Source organism: Pleurodeles waltl, chromosome 8 (assembly GCF_031143425.1).
Source record: "Pleurodeles waltl isolate 20211129_DDA chromosome 8, aPleWal1.hap1.20221129, whole genome shotgun sequence".
Lineage (NCBI taxonomy): Eukaryota > Metazoa > Chordata > Amphibia > Caudata > Salamandridae > Pleurodeles > Pleurodeles waltl.
The window spans coordinates 722,373,043-722,397,593 of record NC_090447.1 but is presented as its reverse complement, the minus strand read 5'-3'; the positions used below and the strand labels follow the sequence as shown (position 1 = coordinate 722,397,593).

Sequence of the window (24,551 nt, the reverse complement as noted above, 5' to 3'; positions counted from 1 at the left end):
TTGCTTGGGATGTTGGAAGTCCCCCTGGAATTGGAGAGATTTAGTCAAAGCTCCACCAGATGCTCCATATCTACAATAATGTGACATCCCAAAAAAGATACCCATTGGCCAATAAGGAGACAGCAGCATGGAGCTTGGGGTGTAACTCACATGACCTCATCCCTATAGTTTTTTTTAATCAAGCATTTAGCCTGTTCAGTCTAAATATAGAAAGGGCAAGAGTTATTTAAAACTCTGATTAAAAACAATGGAAAGAAAGACAGTCGTGTAAGTAAAATGAATGACTGAACAGGGAGGTGAAGGGAACATGATCTGAATAGGAAGTGCTGTGATTCTACATTTAGGACACTTATCTTTTGACTTTGAGCAGCACAGAACCTTTTGGTAGATATGGGTTTCATAGTCCAATCTGCCTACATAAAGGGCACACATTTTGGGACTGCAGTGGCCCTTTCATTTTGAAATATGTGATCAGATTTAGTGTATGGCAAATGGAGGGGTTGGCATATATTATGAGGGAAAGAAATTTGGAACCAATAGGTGATACATACAATCTAGTGTAATATTTGCCTTTTCCAGTCTCCTGCTTGTTGTGAGCTTTTCTAGAAAACTGGTGTAATTCTGACACTGGTGTTGGCGAGGTTTGTTTTGATCATTATTTCAACTTGATTACCTAGAGATGGACTTCCCCGCAGTAAGACCGGTACACCTTTTTCAGTTCCTGCAAGGTAATTATTGATATAGAACTGATTTTGAAGTGTACTGTTGAGAGTTTGCATATGACCCTTCTCCAGCCAGATTATCTTGCATATTTGAAAGATTGTGCAAAAAGGTTGCTTTTTTTCTTATTGATTCTGGGAAATGATCTCCCAGCAGATACTGGTTTGACTCTTCATATTTCATGATATGTAAAGATCTCATCTCATACTTGAGTAGCTCTTTCCTTTCATCAGCATACGTGGACATAAATAAGTATGCTTTCTGGAATATTTGCCTTTTCATATTATGTCCATCACTTTTTATTCTATTGTATTTACCATGTTCGTGTTGGGAGACGTATACTTCATTCTCATATCTGTATTTGGAGTGTATCTAAGGTACGCCAGAATAAAGTACTCAGGAACTAACTAATGTGTTTTAAAGATTTCCCCCATCTGGAAATTTCAGTTTAACAATATGATCTTGTTAGAGTGAGATTCTCAGCTGCTCCTACTTCTTGGCTAGTATAATCTTTGTCTGCGACAGAGGTGAACTGTTCCTAACAGACAATATGGTTCCTGTGAGAGGCTGAAAACATTAGCCTATGTTACCTCAGGGCCTGTTTTCGATTTTATTGCTTGGTCTAAGACTGCTTTAATCATACCCTTTGTCTCTGAACCACTTATTTTGCATAGTACTGCACTGTGAATTTTCTTGTTAGGTATTCCACTTTGCAATGTGCACAGTCATCCGGAGCACTTCTTATGCCTTTGCCCAGGGCTAGTGTAAGAGCGTAAAACTTTAGATTTATTTTTCACATATGTAACAATACTCCTATTTGGATATATTAATCATTAAATATTAATTTTATGTAAACCCGAGATTTGTGATCGACTTAATGGCCACCATCTTATATAAAGGCCTACTTTTTGTTTTCCATGCTAACTTAAGCTGATGAAATGATTCTGTCTTTTCAAAAAAGTGTGTTTCTTTACTAAAATAAATGTCAGAATTAAACGTGTATTTAGTGGCCCTTGCTGGACTGAAGTATTAGCAGATGCAAGGTCACTGTAAAATGTTATCTGTATCAAATGTTTATAGTGAGTTCTGTTTCCTTTCTGCATTTCCAGAGCCTGACTGACTTAATTCATTGTATTCATATATTGTGCTTGTAGTTATGTTTCTAACCTATATTCTTTTCCTCGATGACAGAATGGCGCGAGGAGAAAGGTTTCCATAATTTGTAATCACTATCTGGTGTCAACGGAATTGGAGTTATAGAACAAAAGAGTCTACAGATGCAACGAAAGAAAGGAAGAAGAAATAACAAATGTATTAGTTTGAGTTTCGTCAATGGAGTAACAGCAAATAGAAAAGCTTAGATATTAAAATGTATAAAATGTTAACTCTATTAGAGTTCTGATCGGACATAATGATCTCTCACTATTTCGCTGAACCAATCAGTGAGTTTAATAGGTTTAATTTAATTTTCAGTCACCACTGATTAGGGTAATTTATTCTCTGTTCGTGATTTGATGTGTATCCTGAGTTCCAGAGATCCTATTCTTTATGATCGGTCACTTTGACATTTCGTACTTTGCCAGATAGTCTACCGACAACAATGCTGGTGTTCGTTATTTTCTGAGTTTACCTTGTCTGTTCATTATTGATCAAATACATTAATGGTTTAGTAATCTTAACATCCAAATTCTGAACCATCCCCCTTACCTTATTCCTGTACTGATCTTGATGTCCCCTTAATGAAGCAGACGTTGTTGCTGAATTCCTTAGTGATTGGGTAAATGTATGCAATGCGTATGGTTATTTGTCTTTTGTTTTTCAGGTACCAACTGCTGATATTATAATACTGCTGCTATTCTTTTATAGTGCCTTAAGCTAGATGTTTTCTAAATTTAGGTTACTAAATTATTTTTACATGAACTCCAACATGTTGATGCTAATTAGTTGTTAGTGAGGTGTTATTATCATATTTCTGGATGGTTATTGATGTCCTTTCTTTATTAAATCAAATGTATTCAATTTCTCTTGCTCAAATTCTATTGCTATGGTTTTGTGTAATAATCATTGAGATATTGTGTTTGTTTGCGTTGCTTAAACTGAGATTCATGCGCCGACTAAATCAGCCATTGTTGTTTCTAAATAAATAGTTAACTTCTTAATAAACTGGTGTGGTTATTAACGTACTAAATGAATATTATATATTTTAATTTGTATTGCCTATGACGTTTTATTGAGATGTTTTCTTTAAAGTAAATTGAATTCGGTTCATCGGCCTAGAGTATGAAATCCGCTATATGGTCTGTTATGACTGAATAGTTAGGATTTTCTGCTTTAGCACTAGTGAAGTAATGTTGTACATAGTCCTCTTGGGGTTACACCTGTTGATTGACCTGGGCTTCTCATGGCTATTGTTCATATTATATGATTAAAACCATAGATCTATCTGCCGCTTTTTTTTTAAAGTTTCTTGTACGATGGAATTATGTTATTTCTCATAGCTAATTGATGGAGATGGATAATATATATTCCCCATCATTTCATTAATTACCTTCTCACCTACCCCAGCTGATATCAAGGATTTAGGCCCGGGTAGTGGACTTCAAGACCTTATTTCAACTTCTTGGGTCTACAAGCACCTTATATGAGACTCATTTGAAGTGATGTGTCCGACTTATATGTCTTTTCTATTATTATCACATTTTCTATGTACCTCTAAAACGCTATTGTTTCAAAGAAAAAACCTGGGAATTATATACGTTTTCAGTTATTGCCCAGTAGTTTTTATTATGTTATTTCTCATAGCTAATTAATGGAGATGGATAACCTACATTCCTACCATTTCATTAAATACCTTTTCATCAACCCCAGCTGATATCAAGTATTTAGGCCCAGGAGTATTTAGGACCTTATTTCAGCTTTTTGGGTGACCAAGCAACTTATAGGAAACTCATTCGAAGTGGTGGTCCCAACTAGATTAAAACCATGTTTTTATGAAGTATACATCTTCTCTAGGAAATACATACAATATCCCTTCAGTATTAACCTCATCGCTTATCCACTCCTGGTATTACTCAAACTGTCTGAAACTCACTCAGTTTCCTATGAGATAGGAATCACTTTAATAAAACCATGTCTCCTACTCGTAGCCTTCAGAATCCCATATGGCCCAGCTCAATTCTTACTCATGACGGGTATGTTCTATCTATAGAGATCACATAAGATATATCTTCAAGGATGGAATCATTATGCATTCTCTCCAAATATTACCCACGCTGTCTAATACTCACCCCACGTCAATACTTGTTTGGATCACTTAGATAAGGCAGCGCTTCCTACTCATTTCATCCACCACTAACTGTTGCCAAATTGAATTAGGTTAGTATGCCCTTTCTTTAAATTCGAGACACTCTGCAACATTTTCAAATTCTTGTGAACTACATATATACATACTTTTGTGATAATTTATATTATGTCTGAATATAAAACTGATAAGTTGCATCTGATCTTTTGTTTTTTAGATATGTGTATTATTTTAATGTATCTTTGTGGCCTAAGGAAGGTGGGGTGCACCATCGCAAATACCTCCGAAACACCGATGTCAACCGTAATTTTGATAGTGCTTTGATAGCATTTTTCATAGTGTTCAGACACGTGTTTTATTGTTTTTAGATATATGATTATGTATGAGGGATATTTATGAAAGAAAGACTCGTTGTTTATGGGCCTAATAATCTAGATATAAAAAGGAAAGGTCTATTATGTTTATATTGTTTTTAACATTAATGCAATATTTAAAATATTTAATGCAAATAGCATGAGATTGTGATTAAATACAGATTATTTTTTACATACCAAAAGTATTTTTTTGTTTGTTTGGACATACATGGTTTGGAATCGTTTGTCCATTTTCATCATTCCCCAATAAGTAGAATAGTCCCTTGTCTTATTAAAAAAAAAAAAAAAAAAAAAAAAAAAAAAAAAAGTTAGGACACGGTAGGGCATTCGTTTTTGGTTTGCTACACATTGACCCTGTCCCTTTCAGCTGAACAGGGCACCTCTCTTCTTTTTAGTTGGTGTAATGAGACTACCATAGTGATTCTAAGTGGAGGGGATTAAAAACCGCTGAGGAGGTGCACTCCTGTGCAACTAGAGGATGCAGACTACTGTTTCAGCTTGGCACATCACACCTCAAGTTTGGTGGTGCCTGGAAAATGTTTAATCCCCCTGTTATCCCTCACCTTACTGCTGACCAATTAGCCGTTCTGCCCAGACTGGTGCATGCTTACTCTTGGGAGGAAGTGGGATGTGATCTCATTGGCGCATTATACTATAGGTAGAGGTTGTGTGATGCATGACACAATCCAGAGTTCAAAAGCTGGTCATGAACAAGGGGCGACTCAGAAAGATCCCTATGCAGATGTAGCACAAGTTGGCAGTGCGTTAACTCAATCCTGGAACTCAAAGCTTTTGCTCTGTGTCCATTGGTGTGGAAACCTTTGAACTAAGTCCAGAGAAATCCTGGCAGAAAGATTAGTGGTTTCTGCCCAACAGACTTCTACATAGTCCTTCCAGACTTGTCACGCCACAGTCTTTGTCCTCTAGTGTCAGCACGATTGTGGGAGAAGACTGTGAGCCCCCCTGTCAGGATAGACCAAAAACAAAAGCACAAAAGAGTGAAAGACTTCCTCACTCAGTCTCCTCACAGTCTATTGTATGGAACACATCTTCAGAAAAAAACAGATCAGGAAGGGGGGAAAATTACTACCCCTAGGGACCTTCTGTCTCCATGCGCTAGAGTCTGTTCCACTACAAAGGACCTTAGGAATAATTTAGAGAAGCCATGCTTTGTGACAGGATTTCAGCACTCTATTATATTAACATCATTTGAGTGTAGGAAATTAAGAGAAATTCATTTAGCTGCCACAGTCATGCGCACTCAACTGCACATAAAGATAGTAATCATACCTAATCCAAGCCCTCTAAAGATGGCATAAAGGACCTGGTTGTGGAGCTTAAACAGACTATTTTTAAAAGGGAGGAGTTAGGAGGCAGAACTAGTGGGCAAGTTACTCATTTCAGCATGGAATGCAAGTGATCAGACTAGCTGGCAGTAAAAAGATGATCTTTTAGGCACCATGCCACGATGGAAAGGATATGTGAATTCAGAATATCTATAAATAGGTATACACGCACACACACACAAACATATTTTTATTAACTGAAAAAGAAAGGTTAAAGTAATGTTATAGTTAAGTGAACTGTTGAGTAACAATGTAATGATTTAAACTTCACAAAACACAGAAATTTGTCAGTTAAAGGTAACGATGTAATGATTTAAACTTCAAAAACACAGAAATTAATCAGTTAAAGCTAACTCAAGTAATTATAATTTGTGTCCCCTGCACAGTTTTCTTAGTAATAATTCCACTGCTAATGTTGCAGTGATATTATCAACAATGTCATAGAAGATGTCACAACCGATGTAATATGTGAGGTAATTAGTAGTGCATGGCGAGGGTGTGAGTTATAGTAATCTTGGGCCACGTGTTATAGTTTCTTGAGATAACTATAACTGCTGGATTTCTATAGTTTTTGTGTGTGTAAATTGTAAACCTTATTATAAAGTCCCTATAAACTTTAGTGAATTTCTAAGGTTTTTTTTTTATTTATTTTTTATCTATTTCCTAACTTTTATTTATTTTTATCTATTTCCAAACTATAAAGTCCTTGGTTTATTTTCAGTGAATTTCAGGTTTTTTTTTTGTGCGCAGTGTGGGTTGTTCCCAGGGCCTAGCCTACAGCCAGGACCTGCAGCCAACTTACCGCATGGGCTTCGGAAGGGAGGATGGCCGCATGTGGTGGGGGGGGTTGGCCAACACCCCAAAGGCAGCCAACTTGGGAGGGGGGGCATGCAGCTCCCTCCCCAGGACCAATTCTGTGCCTGGGGCCCCAACCTCTGGAGCCCACTATTTTTTTTTAGGGGAGGGGAGGTACCCTTGGCCATTGGGACCTCATCTCCAGGGGCCCGGATCTATTGTAAATGGTGAGGGGACATCCAGACCCCCCCTCCCTGGGCTGATTTCTGGCCACAGGGACTCCATCTCCTTGGTCCCAGCCTTATTGTAAATTAGGAGGAGGCATGCAGTGGGTCTGCATGGCCTTCCTCCCATTTGTTGACAAGGTCGGGCCCTGGGGCTTTGGATTCCGGGTGACACAAACTGCCCAGGGAAGGGAGCCGCACAGACCACCTAACCCTTTTTGTCCATGGATGGGTCCAGGGGGGATGTTGAAGCACAATCTGCCTATAATTTGTTTTGCATGTAAGCAACAGATGTGCAGTGGTTTCTAGGTACCATGCTCAGACCTAGACTTTTTTCACGGTTATGATTTATGCCTTCCTTTGCTGAAGCTGTTTTTGTTGGCTTTTGGGACTCTGTGCTCTCTCCCTTGCTATGTGCATTTGTAAAGTGCACCATCACCCTCAAGGGTATCCTGGCACTGAGCAGGTGTTTGTGCTTAGTCTTGCTCATTGTAGGTTGGTTATTTGAAAAACCAGGTCTTCAGCTTCTTGCTGAATTCAAGATGAGAGGAGGAGACTCTGATGTGGAGTGGGCGGCAGTTCATTGCTTTAGGAGCGATGTTTGAGAACACCTGTCCTCCTCATCTGGTTCTGTGTATGAGTAGGATGTGTGTGAGTAGGAGTCCTCAGCGGCAGACGTTTCTGAGTGGTTGGTGGAAGGAGATGTGACTGTTTAGGTAGGTGAGGTCTAAGTTGTGTAATGCCTTGAATATGTGTTTGTGGAGTTTGAAATGATTGTGGGTGTGCACCAGGAGCCAGTGGAGCTCTCTGAAGTGTGGTGTCATGAGAGTTCTGTGTGGGAGGTTGAGGATGAGTCTGGCTGCCAAGTTCGGGATGGCTTTTATGCTTCTAGTAAATGTTTTGTTGATACCAGCATAGAGAATGTTAACATAGTCCCAACTTGCTTCTGACTAGGGCTTGAGTAGCAGTCTTTCTAGCTTTGGTTGGAAGTAATTTGATGATCTTCCTCAGCATCTTCAAGGTGTGGAAGAAGGATACATGGATGGCACCAGCTTGTGCAATCAGGTCCAGTTTGCTGTCCGTGATTATTCTGAGGTTCCTGGCATGTGTGCTGCATGTGGGCCACAGCTCATCCAGCCACCAGTTTCAGTCCAATGAAGAAGTGTTCTTGCAGAAGATCACTACTTCTGTCTTGTCTGTGTTGAGCTTGAGACAGCTGGCTCTCATCCAGTTAGCAATGTTGGTCATGCAGGCGGTGAGCTTGTTTTTTACGCTAGGTGTCTTGTCCGAGAGGGAGAGCAAGAGTTGCATGCAGCCAGTGCAGGAGAGGAAATGTCATGCATGCAGAATATGTTGGCCAGGGGGTTCTTGTATGCTTTGAAGAGGGTGGGGCCAAGAAATGAACAATGCGGCACTCAGAGGAGTTTGGGGGGCTTCCTCTGTGACAGCAATGTTGGCTGTTTCTGCACTGTGGCTGGACCTGAATCTGGGGTGTGAGGCATTGAAGATATAGTAGCTGCTTTGTGGGGCATTGAAGTGTCGGTTGATTAGTTTCTCTAAGTCCTCTGCCAGGCATTATAAGAGGGAGAGAAATCTGTGGTTTTAAATTGCAACGTGTGCCTGGGGTCAGTGGACGGTTTCTTGGGCAGGGGCATGACAGTCGCATGGTTCTAGGTGTCCGGGAAAATGGGTAAGTCGATGGAGGCACTGAGAATAGGTGCTATTTCTTTGCTGATCGGTAGGAGTCCTTTGGTAAAAGCGTGGTGGGGGCAACTTCTGGGCTTGTGCAGACGGTGTTGCCTGGGAATCTTGTATCCGGTGGGGATGGCTGTAGTGATGTCCAGTGCAGAGGCTGGGTTAAGCCATGTTTCTGTGAGAAAGAGCAGGTCTTGAAAGTGGTTGTGCAGTACTTTTCACATCTCTGTGGTGTGTTTGGTGAGAGTGCAGGTGTTGACGAGCATACATGCAAGTGTGGCATGTTGTGTGTGTGGTGTATGGTCTGTGGCTGGCTTGCATGAGTGTGAGCAAGTAGGATGCTGGGTGGTGCTGCTACATGAGTGGTGGGTGTAGGGTGCGGAAGAGTGCATATGAACTTGCAGGATGCACATGTGAATGCTCCTTCCAGGTTGTGTGGTGTGCTGTAGGTAGCAATGCGTTGAGCCACAGCAGGCAATGTACAGACAGAAAAGAGCAGCAGGGAAGAGGTGGGGAGGGGGAAAACCCTGCCGCTGGCCTCTGCTGGAATCTTGATCCCCCTCCCCAAGAGGTGCCTCTCCCAGGTTTTTGGACCACTGGCTGGTTTCAGAGTGTACTCATCCCACCTCACAAATCCAGGAACTGGACTACAGGTCAAAATCCAGAGGTTCTGGCCTCTCCGCTTTAAAAAGAACTTTCCCCAGTCTCCTAGTGACTGTGAGTGGACTTCACTGAGGCCAACACGGGACCTGCATCAGACTGCTGACGCAACCTCCCCAGCTACAGACTCAACGCTTCACCCACATAGTGTTATTTGTGTCAGCAATGGGAGCCAGATATGAGAGGTCCAGGAAGGTGCTGTGAGGGTATGACTATGAGCTATGCTGTGCAGTTAGTAATGAACCACACAGCCTGGCGATCAGAGCAGGATGTCTGGAGGTGTATTCCTCACAGGTCCTCCTTAGTAGCTTTTTCCTGCTCTGTATGTCCTGGCCCCTGTTTCCTTTCTTGTATACATTGAGCATATGCACTATCTTATCTGCTTGACTTGGTGCAACTACAGTTCATTTCAACCCTGCTGCTAGGAGCACGCAGCTGCAGGGCAACCCATCTTTTGCTCTCTGACTGATGACTGCAATCTTCTGGTCCTGGATCTTTTAAAAGCTTGCCCAATCAAAGAAAGAGGGAGTGGGGCAACAGAAATTGGGAGTTCCAATGCCAGTGGAAGGATTTTCTAATTCCCATGCATGATCATCGTTCTCAGTTATCCGTTGGCAATGGCCAAGATCAGCTATTCCTCTTGCTACAAGTAGTCTGAAACATCTACATTATCTCGCAATTAATGGCAGTATGCACCATTAAGGTCAAGCCTTTAGTTTGACCTTAATGGCGACTTGCCTTGGTGATCTGTATATTTAATGACAAATTGACAGGTGCTATTTACCACTGAAATCAGCAGACTCACTGTTGCTCTACTATGGTATCACCAGATAAAGGGGCGTTTGGTAGTTGCTGTGATGTACTTACCTCCCTCTGCGAAGCTGCTGCCATAACTTTTCCTCAGGTGTAAAGGAATCATTGCGATGCTTTTCGACAATAGGAATGTAGCAGGGCACAATGGCTTTAGCACAACTCTGGACAAACTCGAAGACTTCTTCTTTCGATGGTGAATCTAGGTCATCAAAGAATATTCCACCCAGTCCTCTTCGCTCTCCTCGATGCTTGATAAAAAAGTACTCATCGCACCTACAAGGAAACAAACGGGATTAAACCAAAAATGAAGAGCGTTATTAATAGGAAGGTGCCGCATTCAACCAGTGAATAAAATGAAATATGTTGACAACAGTGACTATTATCCATTTTAAAACAGTGTAACGGTAGACTTGTTGCTACAGCAACTGCACCGGAAAGTCCAGACGCATGTGAGGCGCATGTTCCCTTCTTTTCTACAAGGAACGTGCTATATTTACGGGCACAGAGAGGGGAATTAGGTGATGCTGTAGTCACAGCATTTGCCACATAAATCTGGTTTTGCCTCACGTGCTTCACAGTCAATCTGGTTAACAATTTGGAATGTAACAAAACAAGTTTTAAATAAAAAAAAGACATCTACAGTTACTTAGTACTTTCGAAGTGGGGTACAAAGCCGTGCTAGATTAGTGACAAAAACTAACGCTTGGCCTTTCGTAAATTGATTGCTGTAGTCTGGATTCTGAAGAGGTGACAACCATAGCAGACAACTAATAGTTTCTGGCACGCGCTTTTGAGTGCAGCTAGAAAGAAACATCGTACTTACTTCAAGATAATTCACAGTGGAAAGAACGATTGTTCTTTACAGTTGAACTGTTTTCTTACACGGTTTATTAACTATTTACACTGCAGGTACTGTTCTAAAATCATTACTTATTTCAAAGGGGGACTCTGCGTTTAGAAGAGTCCCAGCCTAGTGTCAAATTCAACAGTACTTCGAGTGAGAGATGCATAATAAATATGAAATGTACTGCATTGTTCTGCAGGGATATTTACCTCGGTGGAGAAGGGCTTCTAGAGGCCCTCAAGTCTAGATTTAAAACGTAACTTGGGTGTATGGAGTAACAAGAAGCCTGTGGATGAACGCATATTTTCTGCCGAGTACCACACTGCACATATGTAACCCAAACTAGTCAACTTTCAGAGGCAAAAAGTCCGGTTTTAATGAAATAGCGTTCCTGTGCTTCATTACATAAAAAAATCTGGTTTTCTTTTGTTACATAATTCCGACGTCTCTGGTCAAGCGTTCTGTCAACTTGATGGAAATTAAAGTTAACTTTTAGCAAAACTTACATGAGGTGCCCGGCTATTGCGCACTTTGTTGCTTTAACGAGTTTCTCTATGGTGGGATATGTCAGGTAGGGTACAGTAAAACAATAAACATGATCAAAATTCGAAAAACAATCGTTTAGATTAAGGGATTTATTCTGCCAGTCACCAGGGGCGTAGTTTGGAATAGCAACATTTAAAAGTGCGTGGGTGTGGTGGGGGGGGGGGGGGGGGGGGGGGGCGACGAGTTGAGGGTTGCGACTTCAGATTTTCCGACAATCAGAGGGGCATATGTTTAAATACATTATACCACAAGCAGGGTGTATGAGAGGGGCTTAAACGGCAGTAAAAAGGGAGAGAAATGCGGATTGGTAGGCATAAAAAGAAACAAGCATTTGCAATGCAATGGGTCTCGCTTTTGCTCGAGTAGAAGCTATTAGAGTTGAAATTCCTAACTTGACTTTTCTTTCCACGTTAAATGAAAAGGAAAAAGGAAAATAGTTGACATAATCTGGTAAATTCAAAGCACCATAGCTGCCATGAGCGTGAGTGACACACAAAAGGAAAAATGCATAAGTGGACTTTTCTTGCCACAAAAATTGGTCAACCATGTTGCATAATGTGGTCCTCCTCTCTGCCAAATAATTCTAGTGGTCTTGCATATAACTAAAGCACTTCCATTTACCGTCTTCCTCTATCTGCAGCAAACAAATGAAAATATTGTATTGTTTATTATATTTTGTTATATTATTATTTTGTGTTTTTTCACAGTACTCCTCAGATTAAGTTTTCAGACTAACTGTTAATGTAGGTATACAGTATATTAACATGCTTACAGCTGAACACGAATAGACATGGTGCCAATAAGAACAAAAACATGACCAAATATAAACCCTAATACCTCAGCCCATCTACCACGTCAATCGCATGCATACACTGTCTCCCTATCTCATCACTGGTAACACTAGCTGCAACCAGGGACTCCCCTGTTCCATAGAAGAGGGCAGAAAATAATAGTTATTTATGTTTATATGATAGTCTTGTTTTGAAGCTCAGTACTTAAAATAGCAGAATTAAAATAAGCACAAGCTAGGATGTTAACTCCACTGCGACTCATAATTGGCTATAAAATGACATCTTGTTAAAGCAAGACAAACATGTCTATTTCATATGAATAACGCCATTGTGAATGGTGACAAATCAATGGTGACTCATACTTGAACACGAAGATTTACAAAAAATAGTGGCGACTACACAAGGTCTAAAGGAATCACATTTTGCACACTGATCTGCATGGAGGAAAAAAACGACTTGCAATTTTTGCCTACAAAGTGAAATGTACATTTTCAAGTAACAGATTAAAGCAAAGTTTGTTCTCGCCTGTTGCACTCGGTGCCATCCAGCCATAAAAGTCAAACAAACAAGTAAATGGTAAAAGCTGAAGATCGACTGGGTATGGGGGGCCGGTAGCAGCAGTTAATTAAGCAGATTTTATCAGATGTCTGCAGGTTTGTATTACAGCACGAAAACGATAATGCAAGCATTTGCTCGAGTTAGAGCTATTAGCGTTGTAAATTTCGAACTGGAACTTTCTTGCCACACAGACTGAAAATAAAAAGTAAAACAACTGATATAAGCGTGCCGATTCAAATTGCGTTTGCGCAAAGAGAGACACAAAAGTAAAAAGAAGTTAGCTCACAGTCAAAGTTCGGCAAATGTGCAATTATCCATGTAACAGGGGCGATAGCCATGGAGGTGCTATGCTCAACCTAAAAAGTAGTCCAGAAACCATGCGGAAAACAAAGAGCCTCGTATGTATTCAGTAGTTGGTCTGTGTGCTCGAGGAAGGCTAAACACCAGAAAAGGCATGACATATGCATGCCTTTTACAAATTAAATCAAGCAAACTTTAAAAGGCAAGCCCAGGAACCAAGTGAGGGGTGTGACGTGGGGGTGGTTAAAAGCCCACAGAGATTACAGCAGGCAAGAGCGCTTGCGCGCTGAACCCTAAAGAATAAACTTTTATCTGTGCCATTCCTGTCCAGATACACTATAAATCGAATAATTCCCTTATATGCTACATTCCATGCTCCACTCATAGCTTAGCAAATGACATAATCACACCCCTCTTATTGAGGTCATGACCGCCATTAAGAGGACCAGCTGCTCCACAGAGGCTGCATTCTTTGGCCTTTTGTCTTATAGCTGCAACTCAGAGGTACCCTCCTTTAGCAAACTCGAGTATTCTATTGCCGCAATTACCCTTTGGAAGTTGTGGTCCTGGCTGCCTTCATTCACTCTAGTGCACAGAGATAAGAGTTTTCCTTCGCTCGTGGCCATTGCCACTATTCTTTGCAGGGACGGGTTGGCTTCTCAGCTGCCAATACCACCCGTAACCCGCATGTGACTCGCTGCCATCCCAAATCTCCCCGCACTGAGTGTGGTTCCCTTTTTTTCCTTGTGAGGCATCACCAGGAGGGCCAGTGTGCTCCATGGAAGTTGGTTTTAGACAGACTGCTGTGCCTGTAGGCACTCTGCCCTTTGCCATGAGGGCTACAATAGTAGGAAAGCCAAATCGAAACACTCACCATGCACGACAACCCAAAGAGTCATAGTCTGTCTTTTGCGGTGACCATTAAGTAAAGGGCACTAATACTGCACGTAGACCGTGAATACGCTACACTATCCTATGGAAACTGCATTGGTAGCTAACAAAATAAAGCTGTCCTACAAATATATATCGCACATAAATCATCAACAAAACAGACAAGCGAAATCACGCTGCGAAAACAGAGAAAAAGTAGTCCACAAACCTGACAGGAAACAGCGAGCCTCACATGTTTTCTATACTTGGTCGCTGAGCTCGAGGAGGGCTAACTACCGGAAAAGGTATGACGTATGAGTGCCTTCCACTAATGAAAGCAAGCAGATTTTAACAGGCAAGCCCATGAACCAATGAAAGATACTGACGTGACGTGGACGGGGCTCCGGGCCCTTTTCTAATTCCTAAAGTGTCTCGCAAGCGATACGCATGCAACGCAGGCTCGACCCTAATAACACAATATTTTGTAAAATAACCAATATTTTTAAGGACTTTAAGGGCAGAAGGTGAGAGAATGTGTTCGCGTTTTTGTCTGTGTGTATGTACAAATACCTGCTGAAATTCGAATGACATCTCACAATACCCGACTGAAAGCACCTGTACCCAACTATTTGTCAGCAAATACATTTTATGAAGGGGAGTAACACCCCAAACAGTCCCCTGAAGCTACGCCCCTCCCAGTCACTACCTACACTGTACAATATAAAAATAAAAGTTGCAGTACATTCTGGGAACAAACAGTTTGAAAATAGTGTCTAAAAACAAAAAACGTCATGGCAAGAACGGCTCTAAATGCATAAAGCAAAACGGGGCCCACTTTTTTCCAGTTTGTTGCCTCAAACGCATTTCGAGAGAAAATGTAGTTACGGGTACTCCTTCGAATCACTGAGCCCAATTCTCCTTTGGGTTTTGGCTGGTGCCAGTATCATGACATAAACATCATTGTGGAGGGTGGGCTTCAAGAGGCAAGGGATGCGTTGAACAAACGTGGTACAGATGCGTTTTAAAACACAGTACTGACAGGTACGGTCTCCGTGGTGAAAAAAAAAAAGGAAACTGATTTGCAAAAGATCTGATACATCACGAATGGCATTGAAATGTGACCCTAAAAATATTTATAGTCACCAAACACACTGGGTGTGGTTTAATAAGACTTCCAATTGACGGTTTTTACCTCTATCTCTGCGAACCCTTTCCAAATGAGATGTTAATTTCCTAAAGATTTCTGCAAAAAAACTCAAAATGACAATGCAGACTTAAAAAAATGTCCCGGCAGGAGACACGGAACTCGTTTCAGGTTACTGGTGTGTCCCACTGTCTGCGCTCGATAAGAGCATACCCGGACTTGCCCTAGCGCCATGGGCTGCTCTTTGAATTACGCCACCCTCGTTATCTCTCAAATTCAGACAAATGGGCGGGAGAGCAGCCAATCCAATCTTACCAATGAAAGAAAGGGCATATTAGTCGACAGGGAACGTGACATCTATGAGATAAACGGCACAGGGGGCAGCGCCACGAAGACGCATCTCCGGACGTCAGCATTACCTTTGAAGTAGAAAGATAATTTACTAAACGTCTCCCCTTATCTAGAAAGAACATGTTTTCCTCTTTTTGCGACTATGGTGGCAAACGTTATTAGTTCGTTTATGCCTTACTTGCCAAGGGACGTCTTCAAGGCAACGTGGGGCTTTGAAGAAAAGTCCAAACCCCCGTTTTAAGCGTTGTCGAGTTAAAAAATATTAATCTATAGTATAAAGCACAAATAAAACGTACGGAATTGAAAATGTAGTCCTCCGTAGCCTCTCACAATTAAATCGCATTCCAGCCACCCCCCAGCTCCATTACCTCAAAGCATCAGTAGTACTCAGCCAAAACATACACCAAAACATACTGATTACAATCTAGGGCTACTTAGTGAAACCTGAATTCGTACTCTTACTTAATCAATATTTTTCTAGCCACTCTTTTCTTCCCCCAGCTGCCCAGGACCTTCTGCTGCAAGCAGGGCCGGCCTTTGCACGTGCGAGCTGGGCCCACGCCCAGGGTGCTGCCCTTAAGCAGGTCGCAGGAGCTGCCTGCAATATCCTCCCTTGCTATTAGCCCCAAAGAGACTTGTGCTTAAACACTTTTTAGGACGGCTTCTGGTTACAGTGTCCTTATTTGGTTTGGATTTCTCCTCGCGGAGATCCTTAACCTTCTACGCCACCTTTTACCCCTCCAAAGGTTTTAACACACGTATAATTAAAGACGAGTGAGAGAACACAAAATTTAGTTAAACCCAGGGTGCTAGTTAAGAAAACTGTCAAACAAGCGAAGCACCATGATTATTTAATTCCTCCATTTCGCTTTAGCTTCGCCTCTGAAATCGAGGGCGACGGTCTGGCTAATCTACCATATTTGAATGTGCTGATCTGAAGGCCCTTCTAGCAGAACTGCTTAACAATATGGCCCCAGTTTCTAGAGATAAAGGCTTATTTTTCATCGGATTTAGACATGCAGCAAGTGAGAGAAGGCAGGAAAGGGAGAAAGGAAGTCGATTAAGACAGAAAACAGACACAAAGTGAAAGGAAGGTCGAAACAGAAACTTCAAGATTGAGATAAAGAGACTAAGGGGGTTATTCTAACTTTGGAGGAGGTGTTAATCCGTCCCAAAAGTGACGGAAAAGTGACGGATTTACCACCAGCCGTTTTACGAGTCCATTATATCCTATGGAACTCGTAATACGGCTGGTGGTATATCCGTCACTTTACCGTCACTTTTGGGACGGATTAACACTCCTCCAAAGTTAGAATAACCCCCTAAGTAAAGGTTGGTGGAAGAAAGAGGCACAAGGTGGAATCAAGACTAGGCAACCTTAGATTAGGCAAACCTGGCATCCCACCGTGCTGATTGTGGGTTTAGGCCTCTTCACATTCCTTTAAACAAATTAAGCACTGAGTACAAATGAACAATGTAGGGTGGGTGTTAAATGGAGATTACACGATTAGAGCATAATACTTTTTCAGATAGACTCTTGTACACTGTACCTTTTCAAAGACCCTACTTTTGAATTCAGAAGAATATAATCGTAGCTGATATTGCAATGTATCACAATCCATTATCTCTATAGGCAGAACATTCATAACATCCAATCAGAATTAAACTACGAAAGAACATTTAAATTCAAAACCATTTCATTTTAACTGATGACATTAATAAATGTTACAAAAATACATTTTTCATAGTGGACTGGGCCTGCAATTCAATCTGAATATTGCTGAAAGACAAAACCTAAAATATGTTGTACTTAATAATTTGCACTGTATATACCCACCATTTTTTAAACTTGAAATACAGTTCAGGCCCATGTTTATCACAAGCTTCCTTTAAAGTTTTATGGAAATGAACAGCATCTTCTTCGTTTAAGTAGGTTGGAGTGAGATCCGTTCCACCACCAAACCACCACTGCTTGTTACCTGTGGAGGCAATCGTGAGTGAAATCATAAAATGTAGATATATATACAGTTAAGAGCCAGTCAGTATCGCATTCCTTGTCTCTCATTAACAGATCTTTGACAGAACAAGAACATGTATATTTGTTTCACCATATCAAGCACAAAAAACGATTCAAGAAATTAGTCACAAAAATTGCTAGTAAGGAAAACTTACTTGGCAGATATACATGCCAAAATTCTAAACAAGCAAAACAAGGGATCCCCGGCACTCTGACCAGCAAATCAGAAATGTGCTTCTTGAACCTGCATATTTTCTATGAGGTACTTATAAATCATAAGATAATCAATGAAATAACTAGTTATACCTTCTTTTGTCTGCGTCAATGCAGCATGCATTTGAACAAACTCATAATTTGAGTTATAAAAGTATGTATTCATATACTATTAGAGTTAACTTTCCAATGTATCCGGAATAAACAATTAACTGATGGAGTTGGCATTAGGTGGCAAATCCACTAGTGTGGGTGCCATGCATGCAGCATGTGTCACTAGGTCATCACTATTATTATAAATATTTAAAATGATGGGATGTTTAAAAACACATGTAAACACACAAGTGGGTTATGCACATTTATGTGCCTGCCTCTAACCGGTGCATTCCATGTGCCTCTTCTCATTCGCTCTGGGGTGGATCCAATGGATATTTGTCTAATAGTCAGTAATCACTACCTGCCATGTGCTGCTCCTCTGCCACTCCTGGGTTGACTCCAGATAGTTTACTGGCGTTTTTACAGCCACTCCAGAAGTTGGATTCTAATCATGCCTGAGAGGACTCCTTAAAGTGATTTACTGAGGTTTAACAGTGCCTCGAGAAGATGGACTTCATATATGGTTCTTTGTGGAAACCCATTTCTTGAACTGCCATGCAAACCATGTAACTCACTCTCATAAAGAATTAAGGTTGTCAAACTCCCTGGTACTCAGGTCACCAACAACGGCTTAAAAACTGACAGTCTGAATATGCTGTATATGTTAGGAGCATACTCTTTTGGGATAGCACGCACATGAAAACTCTACACTTCAGCTGAAACTGCAACCTATACCCTTCTAAATCTATGCTCCGTTAGATTTGGTTGTACCTGTCCGCACACTTAGATAGCGATTTTAAGCATCAGCAAAGGGTATGGAATGTTACATAGAAATGCTACAGTACAATGCAATACCAGCGACTGACCCCTGTCTGAAGCATCTAAAGTTCTCAGAATTTATGTCACATGTCAAATTCTGGCAACCCTGCGACCTATGATACATTTTTGGCTTGTACTTCAAAATTGACTCTTGTCTCCCTCCCCATAAAGTTGTCTTCCTTACCCTCAGTGTCCTCAATTTCGAAGTATCTGTAGTTGAAGTGGATTGTTGGAATGTGAGGATTCTTAGGATGGATAACCGAGCTCACTCCCATGGCACAAAAAGGCAATTTACCTATAAAAGAAAAAAGGACAAAAAGCCACATAAATAAGGTGTTCTTTAAATTAATAAAAACAAATGCCAGAGGACAAGCTAATACAATTTTAAAAAATGTTGGTATTCATAGAGACAGAGACTTGCACTGAACAGCAATTGAACACTATGATCAGCAAATGGATAGCAACAGTTGACATGCGTTTCTGGTGTGGTAGGTAGGTGTGTGGAAAAGAAGCAATTCACATTGGAGAATAATCTGTTATGTGCAAATGTCCGTATCACGCAGGTTGTTGCAATACAGATTTAAAGTCAATAGTATAGTTTCGGAGCAGAGCTGCAGCATTTTGGTGCACTGACTGCAGCCCCTTGGACTAGTCATTTCTTTTTTCATGGATGGTAGCAGCCAGAAAGCCAGGTTGGGAATGGAGGTAGTTCCAGAGTTCGGAGGTATAGACTAAGGCTTCCTCAGAATTTTTAGAGTTCTCTTGTGTAATCCATGACTTGAAGCCCATCTTGAAAGTAAAGAGAATAATGTTCTGTTTTTTGCTTTGCCAATGCTGACAATTCTACAGGCAAGGGCAGTGGGTATGGAGAGACAGGGGATGGAAGAGAGAGACCAAGCCAAAGCAGTGATCTATGTCAGGGAAGAGGGAGCGAGCGGTCTCAAGACACTGGGTATCGGGGAGTGGGTGATGGACAGGAATGGCTGCTAGTGTATGGAGATAGAGACGGAGACGGAGGAGAGTGGAAAGGAATCAGAGAGAGAGAGAGAGATGGAGATAGAAAGTGAAACAAGTTGGTAGCACTCAGTATGATACATCTTTAACGGCACAGAAAAAACAGGAAGAAAAATACTTGATGCTAGCAGTGGAAGGATACACATAAACCAATCAAAAAAGCAGAGAGAAACCTAAACTCTACACAGACAGGACAAGCACAAGAATAAGGAGGAAAGCCACTGAATCAAGAGCAGGAAACTGAAATAGTCAAGAAAGTCATCCAATCATAAGCAAGGGGCAGACTCAAAACCCATGCTAAACATATGTCTGAGTGTTAGTTGCAATGCTGTTTGTGAAAAACATTTAAAACTGTCTGCAGAAAAACCACAAAAGGGTCAAATTCTCAAATTAACATCATTACGTAGTTGTGTTGGCCTTCCATTTATAAAGTAGGAGCCTTTTTGACGGGACAAGCCAGAAGTTAAAGGGAAGGGTGAACAGACCCATAATGACAACATAGGATTGTTGACCTTCAGAAAAGAAGCTCAGACACTGGACACTGTGCCCAGTTACAAACTAAGTATTTGCATTTAAACCCCCTCTTTTTAGCTTAAAGGGTTTTTAACAATCAAAATGGCATGCCAGGGTTTATGGGGGTCAATAAACTGAAATTTGGATATGCCTTTATAGCTGCAGAAATGGATGAATGGAGGCAGGCAAATTCCTTTAAAGGCATTTGAGCAAGTAGAAATGTAGGTAAGGTACTTCCGACATGTAGTTCAACAGGAACTAACACAAGGCGATTCTAACAAGGCACAACTTTACGCATATCAGGAAAAGACAGCATGGTGTCTTGCTTATGTTTTGTTGCTTTAACTGTCAGGCAAAGTCTCAAATATGAAACGGAAATATCACACCTAATCATATTACAAATGGGAAAAGGCCGCAGAAACTGAAAACTTGGCAACTCTCAACTGTATTTAACTCAGCTTGACTGAGCCATTATGATCTATATTGTGCCCGACCTTCCTTCCAAGTCCTATTTGGTGTAGTACTTTAATAGGGAGTACAATGCAATTGTGTACATTTTTGTTAAGTGCTCGTGAAAGTCTGCGTTGATAGCACTGGTACAGAAACAGTTTTCAGAGCAGAGTTTTGGACAGAATTGTCAATTTGCCAAAATTATCAAGGGCTGGAAAACCCCTTGCATTATCGATTGAGCAAACCTAGAAATGGAGTAAAGTGGGAGCATTCAATTTTTGTGTATGGTCTCTTGCAGCAACCAGAGATTGTTGACTCCTGCTCCAAGGGATCTTCAGGCACCAAGTAGCCCCAGTCTTGAGCACTTTATTCTTCCAAGGACAGTCTCCTCTCTGCTTCTCCAGGGACATTTGACTCCTCTCAAGGTGTGCTTAGTGGGCCTCACTGAAACTTACTGTGCCTGCTGGCAAAGGGTTGCCTGTGGGGGGTTGGGGGGTTACAATTGCTTCTGCTGTCTCTTCTGACTGCTGAGGGTGAGCCCAGACTCTCCTCCAAGGTTCGAGTCCCCTGGGCCTTGTTGGTCCTCTTCTGCTCTGCAAATCCTCCCCTGTCCAGCTTTGCACTTGCCAAGGCTTATTGGTGGTCCTCCTGTCTACTGACCAGCCTGCGACCCGGTGACTGGTGTGGGACCACTTCTGCACAACTTCAGGGACTTATCTGCAGCTCCTGGGCTCCACAGCTGATCTTCATCTTCCACTGTCGACCCAGATCTTCACCCACAGAAGGGTGACCAGTGGCTTCTGCCCCACCTGGCCACTCCTGGGTGGACTGGACTCTGTCCTCTTCTTTTGCAGGTCCTTCTCTTCCAGAATCCACCACTGGGTTCCAGTGGGCTGGTACTGTTCTTGCAATCTTCCTTTTCCAAGTCCCCTTGTTAGTCTTTGGGAAGACCAGGTAACTTACCTCTTCTCTCCAGGCCCCTGGGTGTCATCTAGGTACTCTCCTTTGGGGGTCCAAAGTTCTTCCAGCTCCCTTCTAACTATTCCACACCCTTGGGTGGGGGGACTTCATTTCGCATTCCACTATTTTAGTATGTGGTTTAGCCCCCCCTATGTTCTGCTATTTCTTGCCAATGCCTGTTGTTTCTCTATGCTAATTCTTAATACTTATTGTCTATATATAGTGTGTACTTACATCCAGCTGGGGGACTGCATATAAGTAATACAGATCAGTGTTACTGTAATAAAGTACCTTTATTTGTGCAACACTGTGTGGTTCCTTTCATGTGAGATATGTTACTTTGTGGCTACTGTGGTATTGCAAGTGCTTTAACCTCCTCCTACATAAGTCTTGGCTGCTCACCACAGCTACCAGTAGAGAGTCTTGGCCTCCTAGACACTGTCTCACTAATAGGGGCTGCCTGGACCTGGTATAAGGTGCGAGCACTGGAGGTGCCCCCTACATGCCAGACCAGCTTTCTACACCAACTGTGGAGAAGACAATTTTACCATGTTTAGCGTACGGGGGCACCTGCACTTTAGCACTGGTCAGCAGTTGTTAAGTACCCTTAATTCTCACAGCCGTCAAAAATGAGTCAGAAAAGTAGGAGGTCAGAGGGCAAAAAGTGAAGGGAAACCACACCAGAAACAACACAGTGGCAGTCATGCAGACAATCCACTTAGGGGCCCCAAGGTAACCATGCCCCCACCACATCTACAAGCTAGGAAACATCTCCAATCAGCACCATCCTGACCCACATCATTAACACCTCCATCATGTCCACCACCTTCCCAGATGAGTAGAAACTTGCAGATAACAACTCCCTCAAGTAGCCTACAACTGACCCAAATTAACTAAGCAATGTCCGACCCATCTCCCCACTTCCGTATCCAGCCAAAGTGATTGCTAAGGCCACCAACAAGCAACTCACAAACCACCTCAAACTTCCCCAAATTCTGGACAACACTGAATAAAGATTCATGAAGAACCACAGCACCGAAACAGCACTCATCACAGCCACCAGTTACATTAGAATCATCCTAGACTGAGGAGAAACATCAGCCATCATCTTGCTCTACCTTGCTGCGACCTTCGACAATGTTACTGAATGCACATAGGAAAATGTTACTATTACTTGTGCGTTTTTCCTGCCATACAGTAGTATGCTCGTGAGTTATAGCTAGGTTGGATACCTTATTTACCTGAATTTACGCTTACCAGAACCTCAGACTTCTAGGCTCCAAAATATCCAATATCTGTAAGCAAAACTTGTCTGTAAACTAAACAAAGTATGAACATGTGACAACTGTAAGGCACAAGCTTCACTGATTGTCCTTGGACCAAATCATCAGGTTTAATCCTTCTACTTTACTCCTACTCCTAAAATCTGCTACAATAAAACACCATCGGACTCTGATAACGGTCTAATGCACTACTATCCACAAAGGCCACCCAGATCCTCTGGTAATTCTCTTTTTCAGATTCCCAAAATAAATAAAGCTTGCAGTTGGGTGCTGGTCATTTCATTTTCAGGACCTTAGGCTTTGGAATGAACTTTAATCAACCAAGCCTTTCCTATTTAAATAACTGAGGCACTGTTTATTTCCTTTACTTTCAGTAATGCCTGCTTTGCATCAACATTTTAGGTTTAGTTCCCAAACTATATTTTTTGGAGTTTAAATTATATTGCATATTTTGAGTGAGGTTTGGACAAGATGATGAAAGCAAGGCTAGGCATGTGCCAGAGCGCATAATGATGGGGTGTAGTAGAGCGGGTGAGAACAGACATTTAATTATCAGCTTTTGTGTAAAAAAAATTAATAATAATAATTCATATGCAGAGCAACAGAGTGTCCGCCCAATGGAGACGATGTTAAAACACCAAGGACCTAATACAGTGCAGGGGGACATACCACATTTTGTGGAGAAAGCTTCTCTTTAAGTACTGTTATTTTTATGTATAAACAAAGACATGACAGGCATTTTTGTCGGGTGTTCATTCACGCCGAGTACGCCTGTTGGCACTATTGAGAAAAAACAGACGTTGTTTCCCAAGTCAATGTTACTCATTTTGTCGTCCTCAGAGGGATGAAAGGCTAAGCGGTACAACCAGGATTTGAAAATATGACTGTGGCATTAAACACGAATTCCTGAAGTGGATACATAAGCCCACTGGACTACCATGTATGGCTGTTGTGGTCTCTGTACTGTATCCATCAGTCTAATCGTTTTTTTTTTTTTTAATAAAACAAATGTATTAAAACTTGAGTTTTATGCATCAGTTGCTATAGAGGATGTTGTCATTTTAGCTCTAAAATAGCAAATTTCCATCATCTCCCAGATACCGATTTCATAATTTTTAGGATCAAATGTTGAGACGCCTTTCCTACTATTCAGACCCATTTCTGCCAGGTTACATACACATCGATCACTGCATGAAGCACAAAACTAGCACACAAATCCAACTATATCCACACATATATTGTTTGCACTAAATAGAACTATAGAATTTGATGCCAGAATTCAACATGTTTTGCTTTGCGTTTTGAAATTCTTCAAAGCACTATGTACATAACACACTTCTCCTAAATAAAGAAGGCCAGAAATGTTATTTATCTTTTACTTTGATAGATAAAATTGTTCTCCTCTCCTAAATAAAGAAGGCCAGAAATGTTATTTATCTTTTACTTTGATAGATAAAATTGTTCTCCTCTTGTTTCGGTTTCATCTCTATCTTGTTATTTTAACAAGCTGATGAGAGTTTATACGTCTGGCTGTGGTTGTACTCAGAGCAAGCGTGCAGGGCACCGCTGCTGTTTTTGTCTTTTATCTATCCTGGTCTCCCTTGAATATGGTTACCTTGCAAGAAGACTGACCAGGCTGAGAGCAGGGAGGTAGGAGGCACAAAAGCCAATGATAAAATGGCCCCCGCCCCCCTTGTCCAGCTTTAATGGACGTAAGAACGCTGGAGGAATACTTCATGTGAGACTGACCTTCAGCCTGGCAGCTCAGCTGCAACCTAGCCCACGGAGAATGACGGGGCGGGGGACCTTTGCCCTTTTAGACCAATGGCTGTTGTGCTCGGTCGACCGTGGATA

At 41.5% G+C, this 24,551-nt stretch overlaps 1 protein-coding gene across 1 annotated transcript in view; it reads right to left on the bottom strand.

The window, feature by feature from the left end:
• CPOX (coproporphyrinogen oxidase) overlaps positions 1-24,551 on the bottom strand; it is a 62,173-nt gene that overhangs the window by 16,737 nt on the left and 20,885 nt on the right. The window contains exons 3-5 of the mRNA XM_069204909.1: positions 18,662-18,772; positions 17,170-17,311; positions 9,983-10,201 (exon numbers count right to left, since the gene is read on the bottom strand). Coding sequence (XP_069061010.1) covers positions 9,983-10,201; positions 17,170-17,311; positions 18,662-18,772 — 472 coding nt within the window. The remainder of the gene's footprint in view (positions 1-9,982; positions 10,202-17,169; positions 17,312-18,661; positions 18,773-24,551) is intronic.